This window comes from Grammomys surdaster, unplaced genomic scaffold (genome assembly GCF_004785775.1).
Source record: "Grammomys surdaster isolate TR1022 unplaced genomic scaffold, NIH_TR_1.0 126198, whole genome shotgun sequence".
NCBI lineage: Eukaryota > Metazoa > Chordata > Mammalia > Rodentia > Muridae > Grammomys > Grammomys surdaster.
The window spans coordinates 9,910,677-9,928,153 of record NW_021621003.1 but is presented as its reverse complement, the minus strand read 5'-3'; the positions used below and the strand labels follow the sequence as shown (position 1 = coordinate 9,928,153).

The 17,477-nt window shown below is 48.7% G+C and overlaps 1 protein-coding gene across 1 annotated transcript in view; it reads left to right on the top strand.

The window, feature by feature from the left end:
* Positions 1 to 17,477, top strand: part of Dlg5 (discs large MAGUK scaffold protein 5) — a 112,883-nt gene that overhangs the window by 29,418 nt on the left and 65,988 nt on the right. The window contains exon 2 of the mRNA XM_028758520.1: positions 13,376 to 13,444. Within this exon, the coding sequence (XP_028614353.1) occupies positions 13,376 to 13,444 (69 nt within the window). The remainder of the gene's footprint in view (positions 1 to 13,375; positions 13,445 to 17,477) is intronic.

Here is a 17,477-nt window from a genome sequence, read left to right as displayed (position 1 = left end):
CCGGTCTCTCTCTCTCTCTCTCTCTCTCTCTCTCTCTCTCTCTCTCTCTCTCTCTCTCTCTCTCTCTGCCAGAAGTCAAAATTAGTTATTTGCCCCAATTGCTGGCTACATTATGTTTTGATTTGACTAGTCTGGGTCATCCTGTCTCTGCCTCTCCAAATCACTGGGGTTGCAGGAGCCTGCTGTTCCTACTAGCTGTTTATGTGGGTTCTCATCTCATGCTTGTGCAGAAAGCACTTTACTGACTGAGCTCTCTCTGGCCCTATTGGTAACACTCTTTATTCAAGATGTCTGCTATCCTCTGTCAGTGTTTGGTTTTTCATATTCTTTTTGTCCCAACTCCTTCTGTAAGACCTTGTAGGTCATCAGGAGGGAGGATATGCTAATAGAGGGTAGGGTGTGGGGGGTGAGAGTCTGTGGGAGGAGGAGAAAAGCAGTGGGGTGCTCCCTATATTTGTCCCCTCCTCCCCCCCAAACCCATTCAATGTATTCAGCTCTTCCTGTATGTATTTCTTGCCTGCTCTGTGCTGGCATCGGAAGTCTTCCCTACTGGCCTGTCTCATCTTTGATGTAACCACCATGTATAAAAAGCTATCGGAAAATGAAAGAGCAAGTTGTGTTCTTGGAGTGTTTGCCCCCAGGGAAACTGCGCGTTTGCACAAAATCCTATCTGACAGTTTCCATTTAAGCCAAGAAGCCCAGAGCCCCGCAGGCCCTAGGAAATATGAAAATTGGCACTTTGTGGGGCCGCTGCCACTGGTGACTCGCTGTTGGAGTCCTGTCTGCCATGAGAGATCTGAATTTGTCAGATGAAGATCGCTGGCGGGTTCTGGGTGGCTGCTGTTGCTGCAAGCACACCCGCTGCTTGTCACTGTGGGACCTGTTTGTCTGCCCCTCAAGGTCTCCTCTTTGTTTTTCTGAAATGTGATGAAATAGAACGTGCTTTCAAAAATAGATAATTTCTGGTGATGGCCTAGACAGGCTTCCTGGCCTCAGCCACCATACTTCTGCCTCCTTCATCTCATTTCAGCTGATGTGACATTGGCAGTGACAACTTGGATTTTTTTCTCTCATATTCTTAGTAGTCTTTCCAGATACATTCCTTTTAATCACCCAATTTCTTTGCACAGAAGCTGAGTATCTAAAAGCATATTTTAATTTTGTTGGTTTACATTTCCTATTGACTTTCCCCCCTTTCTATTACCAAAGCAATACAATGTTAATTAGAAGAAGAAAGAAAGAGAGAGTATATAATTGTTCACAGTAAAGAGCTTTCTATATGTGTGTGCTTGGGACTACACTGGGGGAGGGGTGGAGTGGATAGCTTCAGTCTGTGTACACTGCATCCCTCAGGAACAGCCTGCCAGCCTCATGGGTGAGGAACAGGCAAGGCTAGTATGGGGCTTACAAAACAGAGGCAGCTTGGTGGTTCTTATAGACTTAGGGCTCGGAAGATGGTGCATCTGCTGGCTCTTGGCTTTTAGAATTCTGGGTTATTTGTTAACCTCTGAGAGCCTCAGGCTTCTTAGCCATAGAATGGACCTGGGACAAGACTTCTCTCCCTAGTATGCTTCTGCTTGAGGGTAATGTTTCTGCTTCACATGTGTTTTATGGCTTTTATACTAGGGTGGGCTACTCTCAGCCTTGCAGGCCTAATCGCTGAATGGGAGGAGAGAAAGAGACCCGGCCTGTCCTCAGAGGGCCAACAGTCTTAAGCTATAGGATTGCTTTGAGTCTTTGGGGACTGGCATACTGTGGTTTTGCTGCCCTTTGTGGTTGCAGATGTGGATTTTTGGTTTTGAATTTTTTTTTTACACAAAATAGAGAAATATTTTCTCTTATTGCACAAGATCAACCCTCTCTCCCTAGGGCCCTGTGTAAAAGATAACCCACATCCTCTTGCGCATTGAAATACTTCTGCTCCCCTTCCCCATTTCCTGTGGTTGTCTCTGGGCAATCTGAAGACATGGTGGGGCCAGATTTTGCCTGAGATGGGTAGAGGGATTCTTTGTGTGTGTGTGTGTGATGGGTAGAGGCATTCTTTGTGTGTGTGTGTGTGTGTGTGTGTGTGTGTGTACTGGGAAAGAGAGGCTGGACCTCTGACAGTTGGTCCCTGGAGGATGAGATTGGCCATGTCCTTGGGTCACAGTGGGCACTTGGGCCACTGGGATCATTAGGTGAAACTGGAACTTGATGGAAGCTATGGGTTTTAGGGAGGTGGTTGCTCATGGTTTGTCATCCTGCTTTGGTGGGGCTGGAGGATGACCTGTACAGCTGTAGCTGCTGCCTGAGTGTGTAGGTGTGGCAGCCCCTTGCTCTGTGCTCACCTAGAAACTCCTGCTGTGAATGTGGCAGAGAAAACAAGGGAGAGCTGAGTGGGCTTGTGCAGGGCTCTAAGTGTCACTGTGTCCTGCAGTCTTGGGAAGGGTCTCTTCCCTGAAGGCTACTGTTTGGGAATTCATGCCAGGTGCTAGATAACTGGGAGTGGCGATTTCACAGTTCACCTTATCTGAGACGATGTCTTCCCGGCAAGGCTTTGCAGAAAGAATCAATGTGAAAAGACAGGCACCATTTTTCCTGGGAGGATTCCTTTTACTCCTGCACCTTAAGAGCTATGGAGACGGCTGGAGAGATGGCTCACAAGTTAAGGGGACTTGCTGCTCAATCTTGATGGCTAGAATTAGGCTTCTAGCACACACCCTGGTGGCTCACAAATGCCTCTACCTCCAGAGACCCAATACCATCTCTGTCCCTTGTGGGCACTTGCACAAATGCACACATACACTCACACAGACCCAGAAATGTACATACCTGCAAATAAGATAGAACTAAAAATAAAGGTTTGGAGAACAAATTGGATTTTGGAGTTTAATTCCAATTAGCAATTAATTATAGTGAGCCCGCTGAGCACTGTCCACTTTAAAATAGCTGATGGCGGGGGCAGCCCATAGAAACCCAGGGGTGACACTCAGTTCTCCATCTTGCCCACAACAGAAATCACTAATAGCACGGGGCTCCCTTCCAGATATGTGCTCAGGCTTTTGGACTACACTGTTTCAGACAAGGGCGTAGTTGTTCTTTCTAGGTGCCCCTTTTTGGTTTCTAGTTTTTAATACAAACCTTTTCTGTCCCTGGTCAAAAAATCAAGGCCAAGTAATCATTTGCTTAATTGTGTCTTTGGGAAAGCATCTCTGACTTTCACATGACTAACTCAAAGTGTCTTTTGCACATGTGTATGAATGTGGAGGCCAGAGGACAAGCTCCTGTGAGAGAGGGTCTCTCAGTGGCCTGGAGCTGGCTCAATAGGGTAGACTGGCTGGCCAGTGAGTCCCAGGCATCTCTGCCTGTCCCTGCTTCTTTAGCACTGGGATATGATCATGTGACATTATACCCAGTTTTCTTTTTCTTTTCTTTCTTTTTTTTTTCCATCATAGATTCTGGGATGGACTGTGGGGCTCAGTCTTTGGTCCTCATGCAAGTACAGAAGCACTGGCTGAGTCGTCTCACAGTCCCTCCTGACTCTTTCTAGTATGTGCTCATGTCTATCAGCCCTTCCAGGCTCCCTCATGGTGCCTTCTAGAACATTTCACTCTCATTCTTTCTGTACCTCTTCTAGAAAGTCTTCTTTCCCCTGCTTTCATAGGTGCATTTCCTGGAAGTCTGTCCCCTGGCCTACGGGAGTGTCACTGCCCATCAGTGTTTAGGAAGTCCTGCATCTGGCCCCCCTGCCTCTGCTTGTCCTTACCTAAGGACATCACATCAGCAGCCCGAGGTGGTGGGCTTGTGTTGCACATCCTCCTCAGTGGGTTGGCTTAGGCTACCCTGTTCTCGCTAGCTCTGGTCTCCAGTGCTGAGTGTCAACAGACTGTTTTCCCCGGGGGCTCTGCTATGAGTTGTTTGCAGTGCTGAGCAGTGGATAGCAGGGTCTCAGAGCATGGGAGGCAAGTGCTTCAGCCCTTGAAGCACCTCACCTACCCTGCATTGGAGAGTTTCTCTTCAGTGCATTCAGACTGGTGCATTTCTGGTGATTTTTATCATTGTGTGGATCCAGCCCCTTTCAGTTCTCTGCCTCTGCTAACAGTGTGCCCTTCGTGGACACCAAACCCTCAGCACTGATACTCATAGCTCCTTCTCTGTGCCCTCTCCCTCTCTCCCTCTCTCCCTCTCTCCCTCTCTCCCTCTCTCTCTTTCCCTCTGTCCTTCCTTCCCCCCCCATCCTTTCTCCTTTGTCTTTTGGGCCACCCTCCCTGTACTAGCAGTTTAGGGGAGCATCCTGAGTGGTCTTCTTTCTCCCAGGCTCTGTCTTCCTCCTTCCTGTTCACTTCAAAGCCTAGCCTGTCTCCATACTGTCTCCTCCTTCCTTCACGGCTCATGTGCTGGGACTGTCGGAGTGCACTGTCTGGCCGGCTCCAGCTGCTCCAGCTGCTGCTGCTGCTGCTGCTGCTGGTCCTTTCTTCCTCCTCTTTCTCCTTCATCATTACCTCACGTAACTTGGGCTAGCCTCAAACCTAGATTATAGACCCAGGCCACTCTCTGGTATATGTGCTGCTTGGGATTGAACCCAGAGTCTTGTGCATGCCAGACAAGCACTGGTCTAGTTCAGTTACACCCTCGGCTGTTTTAAATTTTCCTTGTGTGCACATGTATGGGAGGAGGGGTTTTGTTTTGTATTTTGAATAAGTATAGAAAGGAAAAGGGGTTACTAGAAGAGGGGGGAAAAAAGGAAATACATACACACTTTCCAGAGGTTTCTTATCTTACTCAGAGGAAAACTCTACATCCTTTTGTGGCCTGTATGGTCACCTGAACCTGCACTATGACTGGCAGCTTACCCCATGCAGATTGTATAGGCCTTATAACAAGCTGGCCCCAGGGCCTTTGCACTCCCTGCCCCTGCTTGGAACAGTCCTCTTCCACCCTTCCTGCACTTTCCTTGGGTCTTTCTCTGGTCTGAGCTCTCCTGAGAGCCCTTGTGTATTCCTTTATTTCATTCCCTCACTGTTCATATGAGCTCTAGGAGGGCAGAGATTTATCTGCCTCGCTGTCTGTTGTTTCCCCATGAACTCCCAGCATTCTCTGGGTATGTGTATGCTAGTGTGTGTCTGTGCGACAGCTGTGGCACAGATGTGGAGGTCAGAGGGCAACTTGAGGGAGTAGGTTCTTTCCACCATGTGGGTCAGGCTTGATGGCAGATGTCTTTCTTTACCTTCTGAGCTATCTTGATGACCTTCTCTGAACATTAGAGTGGGTACCATCTCCCAGTACAGACATGGCCACCAAGGGGAAGCACTGTGGAGAGTATACCACTCCTCTCTTGCTTTGGTTGGCCGATGCCCACATACAGATGACAGTGAGGGCTGAATTAGAAGGTAGGTTTGTTCAGCATGCAGCAGAACAAAGGGAAGATAGAGCTGACCTGGAACTGGCCAGGCTGGCAGAATGGTGGAAAGGGAAAAAAGGCCTTTTGTCTTTTTTAATCTTAGTTACTCTTGCTGTTGCTGTGATAAAATACCCTGGCAACAGTGACACTAGGGAGGAAGGGTTTGTTAAGGTTCATAGTCCATCAGGGTGGGGAAGTCACAGCAGCGGGAGTTTGAAATGGCTGGTCACATTACCTCCAGAGTAATGACTGCTATGCTTAGCTCAGTGTCTGCCTCCATATCTTCTCATTGTTAAATATGTACCTTGTTCATCTTTATCCCAACTTTCTCCTTTCTTTACCATTGAGGATCCCAGCCTAGGGGATGGTACTAACCATAGTGGGTAGATGGACCCACCTCAGTTAATACCGTCCAGATAATCTCCCACAGGCGTGCCCAGTGTGGTTATTGAGAGTAACTATCATGTCTTCCTAGCCTGCAAGAACAGGCTTTTATTTAGACATGGAGAGAAGGTTGTAATGGGTGGAGCACAGGTCCTTCATAAAGGACTTTCTACCAGCGACCCCTCCAAGAGTAGAGTGAAGGCTGGATGCTCTCTGCCTGAGCCAGTACACAGGCCCTGACTCTGTCATTGAGGTAGGGTTCTGGAGAGCTGAATGAGTGCCCAGCTGTTCAAAGGCTATGCCTTTCTGAACTCTTACTCACTGAATCCTCGTATCACTTAGTATTCTTCCTATTCAATAGGCAAGGAAGAATACTCGAGCAGCTGACTTAGGTACACACAATGGGCAGATAGGTCCCCAGCCACTTGACATCCTGAGATGAAGGAAGGCAGTGGAGTCTGTGGGACAGGCAGGCCAGAGACCCAGGTGTCCTCTTCTCTTGGTGGACACGGGAACTGAGACCAATCTGGGTGCAGGAGCTGGCCAAGGTGGAGATTGTTCAGGGATCAGCATCCTTTCTGCATGGCTCCTAGGGCTCTAAGCTAGTTTATTTCAAGATATTGATTATTATTAATCATTGATAATACAGACTGGAGCCTGGAGGAACTTGGCTGTCACTCCCCACCTGATGCAGGACAAGGCAGTGGTACTATGGTCAGTCTTCTCCAGTTGCAGGCCCTGGTCATATGTGGCTGCAGTCAGCACTAATGAATTATGAACTTTTTGCACTTGAATCCTGACCTACTCCTACTCCTTGTGCCCTCATGCTCCCCCAACTGGGGCCTACCCTCTTCTGGCCAAGTCCCAAGACCCTGCCCGTACCTCTGTTACCTTTTGGGTGCAAATATGCCACCTATCCTAATCAGGAGTGATAGCAGGAAGTCGGGCTTGTTTCACAGTGGAAGGCAGTATTAAAGGTTGTCCCTACCTGGTGCTGGTTGACAGCGTTATACCTTTTTCTTCACCTCCCACATAGAGCTCAGCCTATCTGAAAGGACTTAGTGTTCCCAGGCACTTGCGTGTGGTGTCTGTGGTGTCTGCAAAGCCTTCTGTTGATGGGAAATAGCTATCTGACCTGACCTTTCATCTGGATAAAAACCAACACCAAACAACCCACCCCCACCAGGCCAACAAGTAGCAAGCAAAAAGGTTTTGTGTTTCCTTTAATTCTGACTTTGCTTGCTTTGTTTTCTCTACTGTTTCATGTCATGGGTTCCAAATTGGAGAGGACTTAGGCAAACCGGGCCTCTGAATTTCCCAGAGTCCTGTCTTCCAGATACACCATCTATGGTATAGAGTGTCAGCCACATTGTGCTCCTGTTGCTCCCCCGTGCCACTGTCCACCCCACAGGTGCATGCTCCCATGCCCTGGGCACTGGACACACTGCCACCTTTGCAAGTCATCCTTTTGATGACCCTAAAAGGGGAGAGATAAACATCGTTGCTGTGCTTATCCAAGCTGAAGGTACCTGTCCTCAGACTTTGCAAAGAACACTATAGTGTCACCTCTGAGGGTGGAGAACCTGTATCAAATCCTCATGTATAAGCCCTGTTGTTTTGGGTGGGTTGTGCACACCACGGACAAATCAAGCATGGTCCAAATCACCAGTTGTTATGTACAGAGGTGGTGAGCATCTTTTCACCCTCAGATGGACCCCTGAGTTGTGTGGGGTGGGTAGGGCTCCCTTGACTGACATGGCTTAATCTGTGTGTGCTGCATCCTGTGATCATAGTCATCCCTTTAGTTTCCTAAAATGCCTGAGCTTTGTCCTCCTACAGTGTTGGGTCTCAGTATGTATATCCTGGGACAGGGTCTGCCCTCAGTACAGTTCTTTAGGAGGCGTCCCTTGTCCATCTCCACATGAGGTGAGCAGCAAACAGTGACTCTCACCACCCACATCTTCCTTATCTCCATAGTCAGGAAGAGCAAGTGGCTTGCCAGTGAGGATTGGTCCATGTTCTTTATTCTTCTCTAGGATGTCTGCCTTCTCCGAGCCCCAAGAGCCCAGACTCGAGGGGTAGCATGTGTGTATTGTGTCCTATTCGCCATTTGTAGCTCTACCTTAAGTCAAATAATTGAGAGCCTTGGTTTCCTTTTCTGTAAAATGAACCTAATGAGAACCTCAGGGTCATTGTGGGTGTTAACTGAAGCAATGTCTGCACTGTGAGCCAAAGCATGCACAGTCCTAGCACTTACCAGGCTGAGGACCCATTAACCGCTATCATTAACTATTAGAGAGTGCCATCCAGTCTGCAGTTTCTTTATGGACTGTGACTTCATCCCTGTCACAGCCTTCCATTTAGGTAATGCAGGAGTGGAGAAGGGCAGGGTAGGAAGGGCCTGCTGTAGGCTGCCTCACCAGAATCTAACCTTAACAGCTCGTGCTTGGGGCTGGCTATGTTAGGTGTTGTTTTAGGCAATCTCTGTGGAACAATTCAGTTGATCCTCACAGGACTTTCTCGAGGAAAGCATTTCCGTCATCCCCATGTTACAGTAAACACATGGACACACAGAGAGCGTGAGGGTGAGATATGGGTGGATTTGGGAGATGAGCCCAGGGGAGCTGGTGGTGGCCTCTGTGCTCCAGTCACTCCATCTCTTTCGGCCTAGAGGCTCAGACGGGAAGGGCTCTCTCTTAACCCACTTATTTAGCAGTTGTGCAGTCTCCAGAGTTTCTGAGCCTGTTTCCTCTCAACTGACCCAGTGCCCTGCAGAGACGTGTGAGTCTGGGATGGAGTGATTGGAGATGTGGGTTATAGTTCTTCAGGTGTGAGCTGGAGAAGGACAGCAGGGTGGGGCAGACATCTGCCTACTGCTGCTGCTGCCTACTCTCTTTGGGCTTTAGAGCCACCTGGGAATAGCAAGCCCACTCCTCAGTGGTTGTGGTAGGGGCTAGCCTGTCTGTGGCCATGCTGTCTCAGGGTGCCTGGTGATCATGGACCTCCACATGCTAGTTCAGCTGTTTTGAGTTTCCATGGTGCAACCATGAGTCACCCAGCCCTTTACAGTTCCAGGTGACTGGAGGGGTGGGTGACTGGACACTCCCTGTCCTTGCAGGCTGCTGAGAGGGGCCTGGGAGTCTGGGTTGTTCCCTTATCACCAGAGTTCTGGAAGTTCTTTTGAAGTCTTCTTGGTGACCCAGGAGGGCTGAGTCACACAGTAAACAGAATTAGCAGGCTGGAGCTCTTCTGAAGGATGTAGATAATGCCCGGGGGGGGGGGGGGTCAGTCACCCAGTGTCTCTAGGTCAGGTGTCTCTCAGAGGTACCTACTTCCCCCAGGGCTTCTGTGGAAACTTCCATCCACAGCTCCACTGTCATCTCTGCTTCCTGCCCTCGGTCCCTGCACTACTGGTCTGTGTTCACATGTCCCTGGGGCTTCTTAGGAAAATGCAGTGTCAGGTCCTGTCTTGATTTACCATTTAACTAGGTCCCCAAGCAATTCTTCAGATGGCAGACAACCCACATAGGTGACCCTCAAGCCCACACAGCCATCTGAAGCTGACCTCAAGCTTGTCTTCTGTGGGAATGTTCAGTCTGCTTAGGATCTCACAGGCTAGCCCTCAGGTAGCATATATGAGGGAAACTGGCATGTGTTACAGTGTCCGGTGGCCTGGGCTTCTGGGCAGAGCATGTTCCTCCACCACAGAAGCTTCCTAGGATGCCTTAGGCTTCAGTTAGTTGCAGCGGAATTCCCTTCTGGGAATTCAGGAGATTGTCATATTCTTGTGGCCACTGTAGACCAACAGGCTAGGCAGGACATCTGAATATGCTGGGCTGAGGTGGGATTCCTGTTGGCCTTCATGTTTGATTGTAAAACCCCAGAGGGAGATGACACTAGATAATTGCCCCTCAGGAAGCTATCAGCTTTGAAAAGACACTGTGTTGCTTGTGTGTGTGTGTGTGTGTGTGTGTGTGTGTGTGTGTGTGTGTTGAAGGGGCTTGGCTAGGTTGAGGGGGAGGGAGCTAACTCCTCTGCCTTCTGCTAACAGTCCTGAACACATAGGGCCTTAAAGACAATAGTTACGAAGACAAAACACTGCTCAGACAGTGTCATCTTTGGGCTCTTTCCCCCTAATGACGTCCAAGGGTCTAAGAGCATCGCTAAAACTGGGCCTTGTTCAGTCTTAAATCAGTTACTACCCCCACCCTCATCAGCCTTGCCAAGGCTGGGAACCCTGCCAGCTGCCTGTGCTGAGGGGCCAAGATGATGCTCAGAGATTCAAATAAAGATGTCACTCTGCCCCGGGCAGGCCTCATAGCCCAGTCAGGACTTTGGGGAGAGGAAAGAGGAACATAATGTATTGGGTGCAGAAATGTGAAATGTACTCCCCCAGCTGGGAAGACACTAGGCAGGGAGGAAAAACTCATCTGCCAAGCTTAATTAACAGTGGAGATTCACCATGGGGGGGAGGAGGAGGAGGCGATGTGTGTGTGGTGGTGGTGATGGGGGGTGGGAGAGGCAGGCTGCTTTACTGGAAGATGGGACAGTGTGGATGCCAGTAAAAGAAAGAAGTGAGCGTTCTATTCTGGCTGGCGTTTCCAGAGCGCGGGCAGAAGTGCCAGGCTGGGTTGAGTTAAGCACAGACTTGTGGGGGGTGTGACTGGGAGCATTTATTTGTGCCTGCTTTCTCAAGTAGGTGTCTTTTCAAAAACAATTCAGCATACAGCAGCCAGCCAGCCTTCCTGATCCCATAGAGAAAACGAACTGAAATATGGTTGCTAGGGTCTTGTTCTTCTCAGCTGTCTGTGATGGCCTGGCTGTGATTGACTTCAAGGGTGCCAATCGTAAAAGAGAGGACTTAAAATTTGCATATAAGTAATATTGTACAGACCGATTAGCTTGCATTTATGCATCACATATGCACGTGCGCCCGTGTGTGTGCGCACATGCACATACACACACACACACACACACACACACACACACACACACACACACCAATCAAAGAAAAAGAAAGTCAGGTGTAGGAGAGTCATGGGAGGGTTTGAAGGAGGAAAGGAAAGGTTAATGATTTAAGTCTATTATAATCTCAAAACAGAAAACAATTACTGAACAAAGAGATGAGGACTGTAAGAGATGATGGACATCACCTGCAGATGAGGATGATCAGCTTATATCTATGTGTATGCGCATGCGTATGCATTGAAATATCACATTGTATACTATACATATGTCTAATTAATATTCTAACTAAAAAACTGCAGTGTGCCCTTTTCTGGTGCAAAAGTGCACAGATGTGAAATGTACAGCAAAACCCCATTGTGGCACTGGAAGTCCAGCTCAGTGGCCCAGCAGGCATGGAGCTCTGGGTTCAGTCCCCAGCACTGCATGAGCAGGATGTGGCAGTATACTTGGGAGATGGAGGCAGGAGGATCAGGAGTTCAAGGTCAGCTTCAGTTAGTTGGCACTAGGATAGGTAGGACTTGAGATATAGGAGCAGGAACATGACTTCTTCCATTTTTTTTTTTTTTAATGCAGGAGCATAGAATTTCACAGATGGATGGAATATTTTTGGTTCTAGTGCCCTGCAAATTATATACAAATGGCCCTATGACAGTCATGCCTGGGGAGTGCTAGGTCTTCTCTACTGCCTTCTCTCTGCAGATAGCATCATCACCTGCTATGGAGATGCTAGAGGACACTTTTCAGCCTAGGACTGTCCTGTTGGAAGACTATATATCTACCCACTCTCCTAGTCCCCTTCACTTCCTGCTAAACACCCAAACTCTCTCAGACTCCTAGTCAACTCAGTGCCGAGGCCACTGGTCACTACTGCTCACTGGCCTGTTCTTGTCCCCTGTCCCCTGTCCCCAGACCCCCACTCCCAGAGTATTTTGTCCTGTTTTTTTACTCCCTCTTCATCTTGTCAGATAGGGAGGCCTGCTAACTCCCTGGCAGGCCTTTGTATTTGACCCCCCTGACCTTCACTGGGGACTTTATCCCTACTCAGTCTCCTCTGTCTGGGAGTAGGAGTGGGTGGGATGTCCTTTGCTCCCAAGGAGGTTTCTTCACTATGAAGTTATGGCTGCCCTAAGTCTCCCTCCTCGTTTCCTTTCCCCGTTCACCCCACCCCCATTACATCTCTTTCTCTCTCTACTTTTTTCCTTATGAGAGTATATAGGTATTGGGGACACAGGGAAGGGTTGAGGTGGAAGAAGGCATGAGATTCTTTCGAATCTGGCCCCTTCTGCCTCTGGGTAATTCTTAACAGCTTTCTAATGTCAGAGCCCCAAGGCTTGTTCAGAGCCTTACAGCAAAACCTTACCTGTGCTCACCCACCTGGTTCTAGGAACAAGACAACCTCTTCATCCCTGTATTGGGTAATCTGCCACCCCTGCCTGGCATGCTTTTCTGTAAACTGCACTGTAGTCTCCCAGTGGCATCAGTTTGCCTTCTTTAATTTTGCATCAGCTGTGACCTCAGCAATATGCACACTTGGTTTTCACTCCTTAGTGTGACATGTCACTGATGCAAGAGGCTCAGCCTCTTCTTCACGCAGGTTGGATCCAGGGTCCAGCCGGTCAGGTGCTTTGCCCAGTGTGCCGAGTGTCACTCACCCAGCATCTCAACACATAGCTTATTTATTCCTGAGGTTGACAGGCTGTACCTAGTATTGAAAACTATTTGAAACCAAACCCTAATGGCAATGTACATGCAGTAGATTAACGATGCTGGGTGCCTAATCACCCCCAGCGCTCCTGTCCTCCCCCAGGTGGGAAGAGCACCGAACAAAATGTGCTACTCTCTGTATTGGCCACATTGTGATTGCTCTTACGTTTTTAGCTTACTTGATTTTTTATTATTAAAATTTTTATTACATTTATTCAGTGTGTTGGGAAGGCTTACGTGTATAATGGCATGTGTGTGGAGGTCAGAGGACCTCTTGCACTGGTGCAGTTTGTTTCCTTTTCACCTGGAGGACCTGGGGATTGAACTCAGGTCATCAGGTTTGGTAGCAAGCACTTTTCCCTTTTGAGCCATGTTTGTGGCCATGATTTTACTCATTTTATTTATTGTTTGTTTGAGCCAGGGTTTCTCTGTGTTACCTGAGCTATCCAGGATCTTGCTCTGTAGACCAGGGTGACCTAGAATTCAAAGATCTACCTGCTTCTGCCTCATGAGAGCTGGGATTAAAGGCATACCTGGCTTATTAATTAATTTATTTTATTATTATTGTGTGTATGTTTGTGTGTGCATGGACATGTGAGTGCAGGAGTGTATGTGTGTGTGTGTGTGTGTGTAGGTCACAAGACAACTTTGTGGAGTCAGTTCTTTCCTGCCACCATGGCTTCTAGGGCTTGAAACTCAGATGGTCATGTGAGGCAGAAGGCAGCTGGCAGCCTGGACTTCCCTCTACCAATTGATCAGAGTTTCGGGGAGTGAGTGTGAAGAAGAAAGGTGGGCACAAGGCGCCAAGCCCACCACATCTCCCTCTTGCCCAAGCGTCCAAGTTCCCAGGCCTGGTGCAGCGGGCTGACATAACAGAGCCAAGGCTGTGGCTAAGTGGACCGTTTGGTTAGTAACGTTGGTCTCCCTTTCTGTCCCCAGGCTCCACCTACAGCGTCCTGTCCATCATGCCCTCAGACTCCGAGAGCAGCAGCTCCCTCAGCAGTGTGGGTGAGTGCTTCCTTCCTGGGGCAGTGGATGGGCTGTGGCTTGGAACTTGAGCAGGCATGGCCTGAGAGGAGATCCCTGCCACAGGACAGCAGCCCTTCCATCTGATTATGTGACGTCCTCCTCTGTTGGTACAATTCTCATTCTCTCTTGTCAACAACAGTCTGACTTTGGTGTTGAGAGCTGGGTGCGGAACACGTCTGTCTTCTTTATCAATTCTTTAGGGTGTAAGCAGTAAGTCTGGCCAGCCCCCTAAAAGCTGCTTGTTGAGATTGACCCCCTCATGCTTGTCCTCTGCAGTAGGGGTCTTGTGCTGTCCTGGGAAAGAAGCCAGCCCATGCTGAAATGGATGTTTCCCTGAGCCTAGGAGAGTGAGACCAGCCCCGGCTCAGGTCTCTGTGCTGGCGAGAGGCCATATGATTTCCTAAGCTCCCCAAGCCTCTGTGTGACCTTTGCCCTGTGTTGCACCCCTCTATTGGAAGCCCCAATGTTTTACATGACTGTGATGGATGGATGATACCTTTCGTGGGGTCCTGGAGTTTATGAACTTGAAGGAGCACAAAAGATCTTGGTCTAGTCACTGTGCTTCCCTGCTGCAGAGAGATGGCAAAGTTGACACCCACAGAGGGGAAGTACCATGTCTTAGTTTCCCAAACTAGCTAGAGCTGACATCCCCCTGTCAGTTCACTTTCTGTGGTGACAATTTTGGAATTTTGGTTTCTTTAAGAAACACAGAAATATTATAAGATGTGCTTTTGTGTTAATCCCAGGTGTGGGGATGTGGGGCTGCTTCGGACTGTCCACAGTAGCTGACTGTGATCTGCCTCATGCTCTAGGAGAGGCATAGTTTTGCCAGCTGCAGATAGTTTCTTCAATTTGTGACATTTGGAATTCTGGGACCTTTTTGAGGGTACATAAATGCTAGGACCCCATAGGTGGGGTTGGTCGGTCATTCAGAGGGGTTGATTGCAGTTTGTTAGTAGCTGTGCTCAAAAAAGAAATAAAATAAGAAAAAGATTTCTCTCCCTTTTCTACTCCTTTTTCTCTCCTATCTAGTATAGTATAGTATGGGATGAGATTGGATAGGACGGGATGGGATGGGATGGGATAGGATAATATATCTAGTAAGTGTGGGAAAAGAAGAACCCACAAAGTAGCAAAGACCAGCTACAACTTTCTGAACTCTTCATATCAGGTACTGTGTAGGGCACGTGTGGTCTTTTGACCGCTGGATCTCAGGGCAGAGACTAAAATCATCTCCTAGGGCATGGGAGAGTGGTATGATCAGAGGCAAGCAGGTGCCGAGAATGGGCTCTGAGTGTATCTTCCTAGGTTGCCTTAGTGTAGTCTCACAGACTGGGACTTGAGCCATGGACATGTGTCTCACAGATCTTGGGGGTCAGAGTCCAAGATCAGAGACTTGGCAAGGCCCTGTGCTCTCAAGGGTTTGGGACAGAGTTTGCCAGCACTTCTTATGGTAGGCTTCTTCGTGAATTGCACACATTACCCTCCACCTCCTTCTGTCTGTCTTTCTCTCCCTCTCCCCTCCCCTCCCCCTCTCCCCCTCCCTTTATCCCTCCTTCTCTCCCCCTCCCTGTATCTCTCCTCCTCTCCCCCTCCCTGTCTCCCTCCCCCTCTCTCCTTCCCTCCCTCCCTCCCTCCCTCCCTCCCTCCCTCCCTCCCTCTCTCTCTGGATATGTGTGTGTGCATGTGCTAAGGACACTCCAATCACACCAGACTCAAGACCTGTCTTGTCCACTGTGGTCTCAAATTGCTCATTTGTAAAACACTCTGTTTCTAGATTTCTAAATAAGATTCACATTCTCCATTTCCTGGACCAGGACTTCCACATCTGAAAAGCGCAGTCACCTCATAGCTGTCATGACGTCTAGAATTCAGGAAGAAGGTTCCAGAGAGTCTGAAATTACAGTTTGACTGTGGGTCAGGCTCTTCAGGATAAATAGGGTGAAGTGAGCCATTTGCTTCCTCTGTCTTGCTGCTCTTATCTCCAGTAAATACTGCAGACACATGTCACATTGTCATTCTGAGCTGACAGCTTTCCAAGGAACATGTATGATCTCACAGGGGGTCCAGAGAGAGGCTCTGCTTCCTGAGTATAGGGATTCCAGGCGTGTACCATCATGCCTAGCTCGATGGACTGAGCTTGAAGGCAAGTTAGCCTTTGTGCTGTGGGTCAGCAGTGTCCCCACATACTTCTCGAGAGTCATGAACAGGCTGAGAGCAAATCTTTGATGTGTGTCCCATCACGAGCTCAGCCTGCACTGGCTGTTCCCAGTTCTTTCACGCAAGAGCTGGTTGTATTCTTGTGGTCAATCCTCTCAAGCTCACGGGAACCAAGATTTGCTTTTCTTTCTCTTCTGTTCACTGCTAAACCCCCACGCCCACTCCCTTAACCAGTAAGGAAATGTGTGACCTCATATAGCAGGCATGACTGTGATCAGGCTGGGTTCATGAGGATGGGGCTCTGTCCCCTCGGGCATATGGCGAGCTGCCTACAACAGCAATTTAGCTGTCATAGCCGGACCTGACAGCACCCAGAGCTGTGAGGTCCAATATGGAGCTACTACCAAGTGGCTCTTAACATACAAATGCCTTTAAATGCAGTGACATTTCTAGATTCTGGTTTACATGAGTTACATGGAATTGATTCTGTAGCCACCTATGGGCAAGGATTTTCATCTTGGATGTCACAGGTAACAATCCAGATGAACAAGACAGCTAGTTCCTGTACCATCTCCATATGATCAAAGACACCTTCCCCAGAAGCCCTGGGAAAGATCTTTTCACATTGAGGGCAACAGAGTCACTGGTGTGGCCCTATGCCTGTGGCACAAGCCTGACCCTGTGTCACATGCTTGGGTACTCACTAGGGGTACAGGTTCCTGACTATCTAATGATCAGAAACTCTGGGGTAGGGCTGGCCATCTGCAGTTAATCCACCACGCTTGGTGGGAGGCGCAATATCTGTGGTGGGCTACATTTAGTCCATTAAGGAGACCAGACTAATCTTCCTCATGGCTAGACAGTTCTTGATGGGCCAGTGTTTTCCAGTGAAAGGCAGAGCTTGCCATTGGCACACCCAGGTGGTGGTGCCTGTAAGGCCAGATGGATACCCACTTTTATTTGGCCTTTCTATGTGGACCTTAGGAAAGGTAAGAAAAGGTCCTTAGATGAGAGGTCACGTCCACTTTCCTGCTTCATCACCAAATGAAACAGTGGTGAAGGTCCAGTTCTAGTCACCAGAAGAGGCCTTGGTAGGTTAAGAGTGGAGGTAGAGTGCTTTCGATCTTTCAATCTTGTCCGACACAGTGTTGTCCCACTGTGATAAACACTCTGACCAAAAGCAGCTTGGGGAGGAAGGGTTTATTTGGCTTACACTTCCAGGTAGCTGGAAGTCCACCACAGAGGAACTCAAGGAGGAACAGGCGGCAGGAATCACAGAGGAAGGCTGCTTCGTGCCTCCTTCCCTTCTGCTCCTGGTTAGCTTTCTCATACAGTCCAGGACCACCTGCCTGAGGACTAGTTCTGTCAACAGTGGGGTGGGCCCTGTGACATCAATGAATAATTGAGACAGTTCCCCCACAGACATGGCAGAGTCTGAGCAAGACAGTTCTTTGATTGAGGGTCCCTCTCCCAGGTGACTCTAGTTTGTGTCAAGTTGAAAATGAAAACTAAACAGTCTAAGTGTCTCATGTATCCCAGGCTGGGTGTGAACTTGCTGTGTAGACAAAAACAATCTGGAATTTCTTACCATCTAGTCACTACTTGATTAGTGCTGGGCCTTACAGGTGTACGGTGTCACATCTAGTGTATGCTAGTGGTGGGACCAAGTGCAGGACTCTGTACATGCTGGCAGGTACTCTCCCGACTAGACCTGTGTTTTGCCTTTTTTTGTTTTTTGTTTGTTTGTTTTTTATACCAACTCAGAATCTTACAATGTAATCCAGGCTGGCCTCTCAGTTGCCATTTATCCTGCCTCAACTTCCTAAATCCAGGATTGGGGTACCTCATTCTG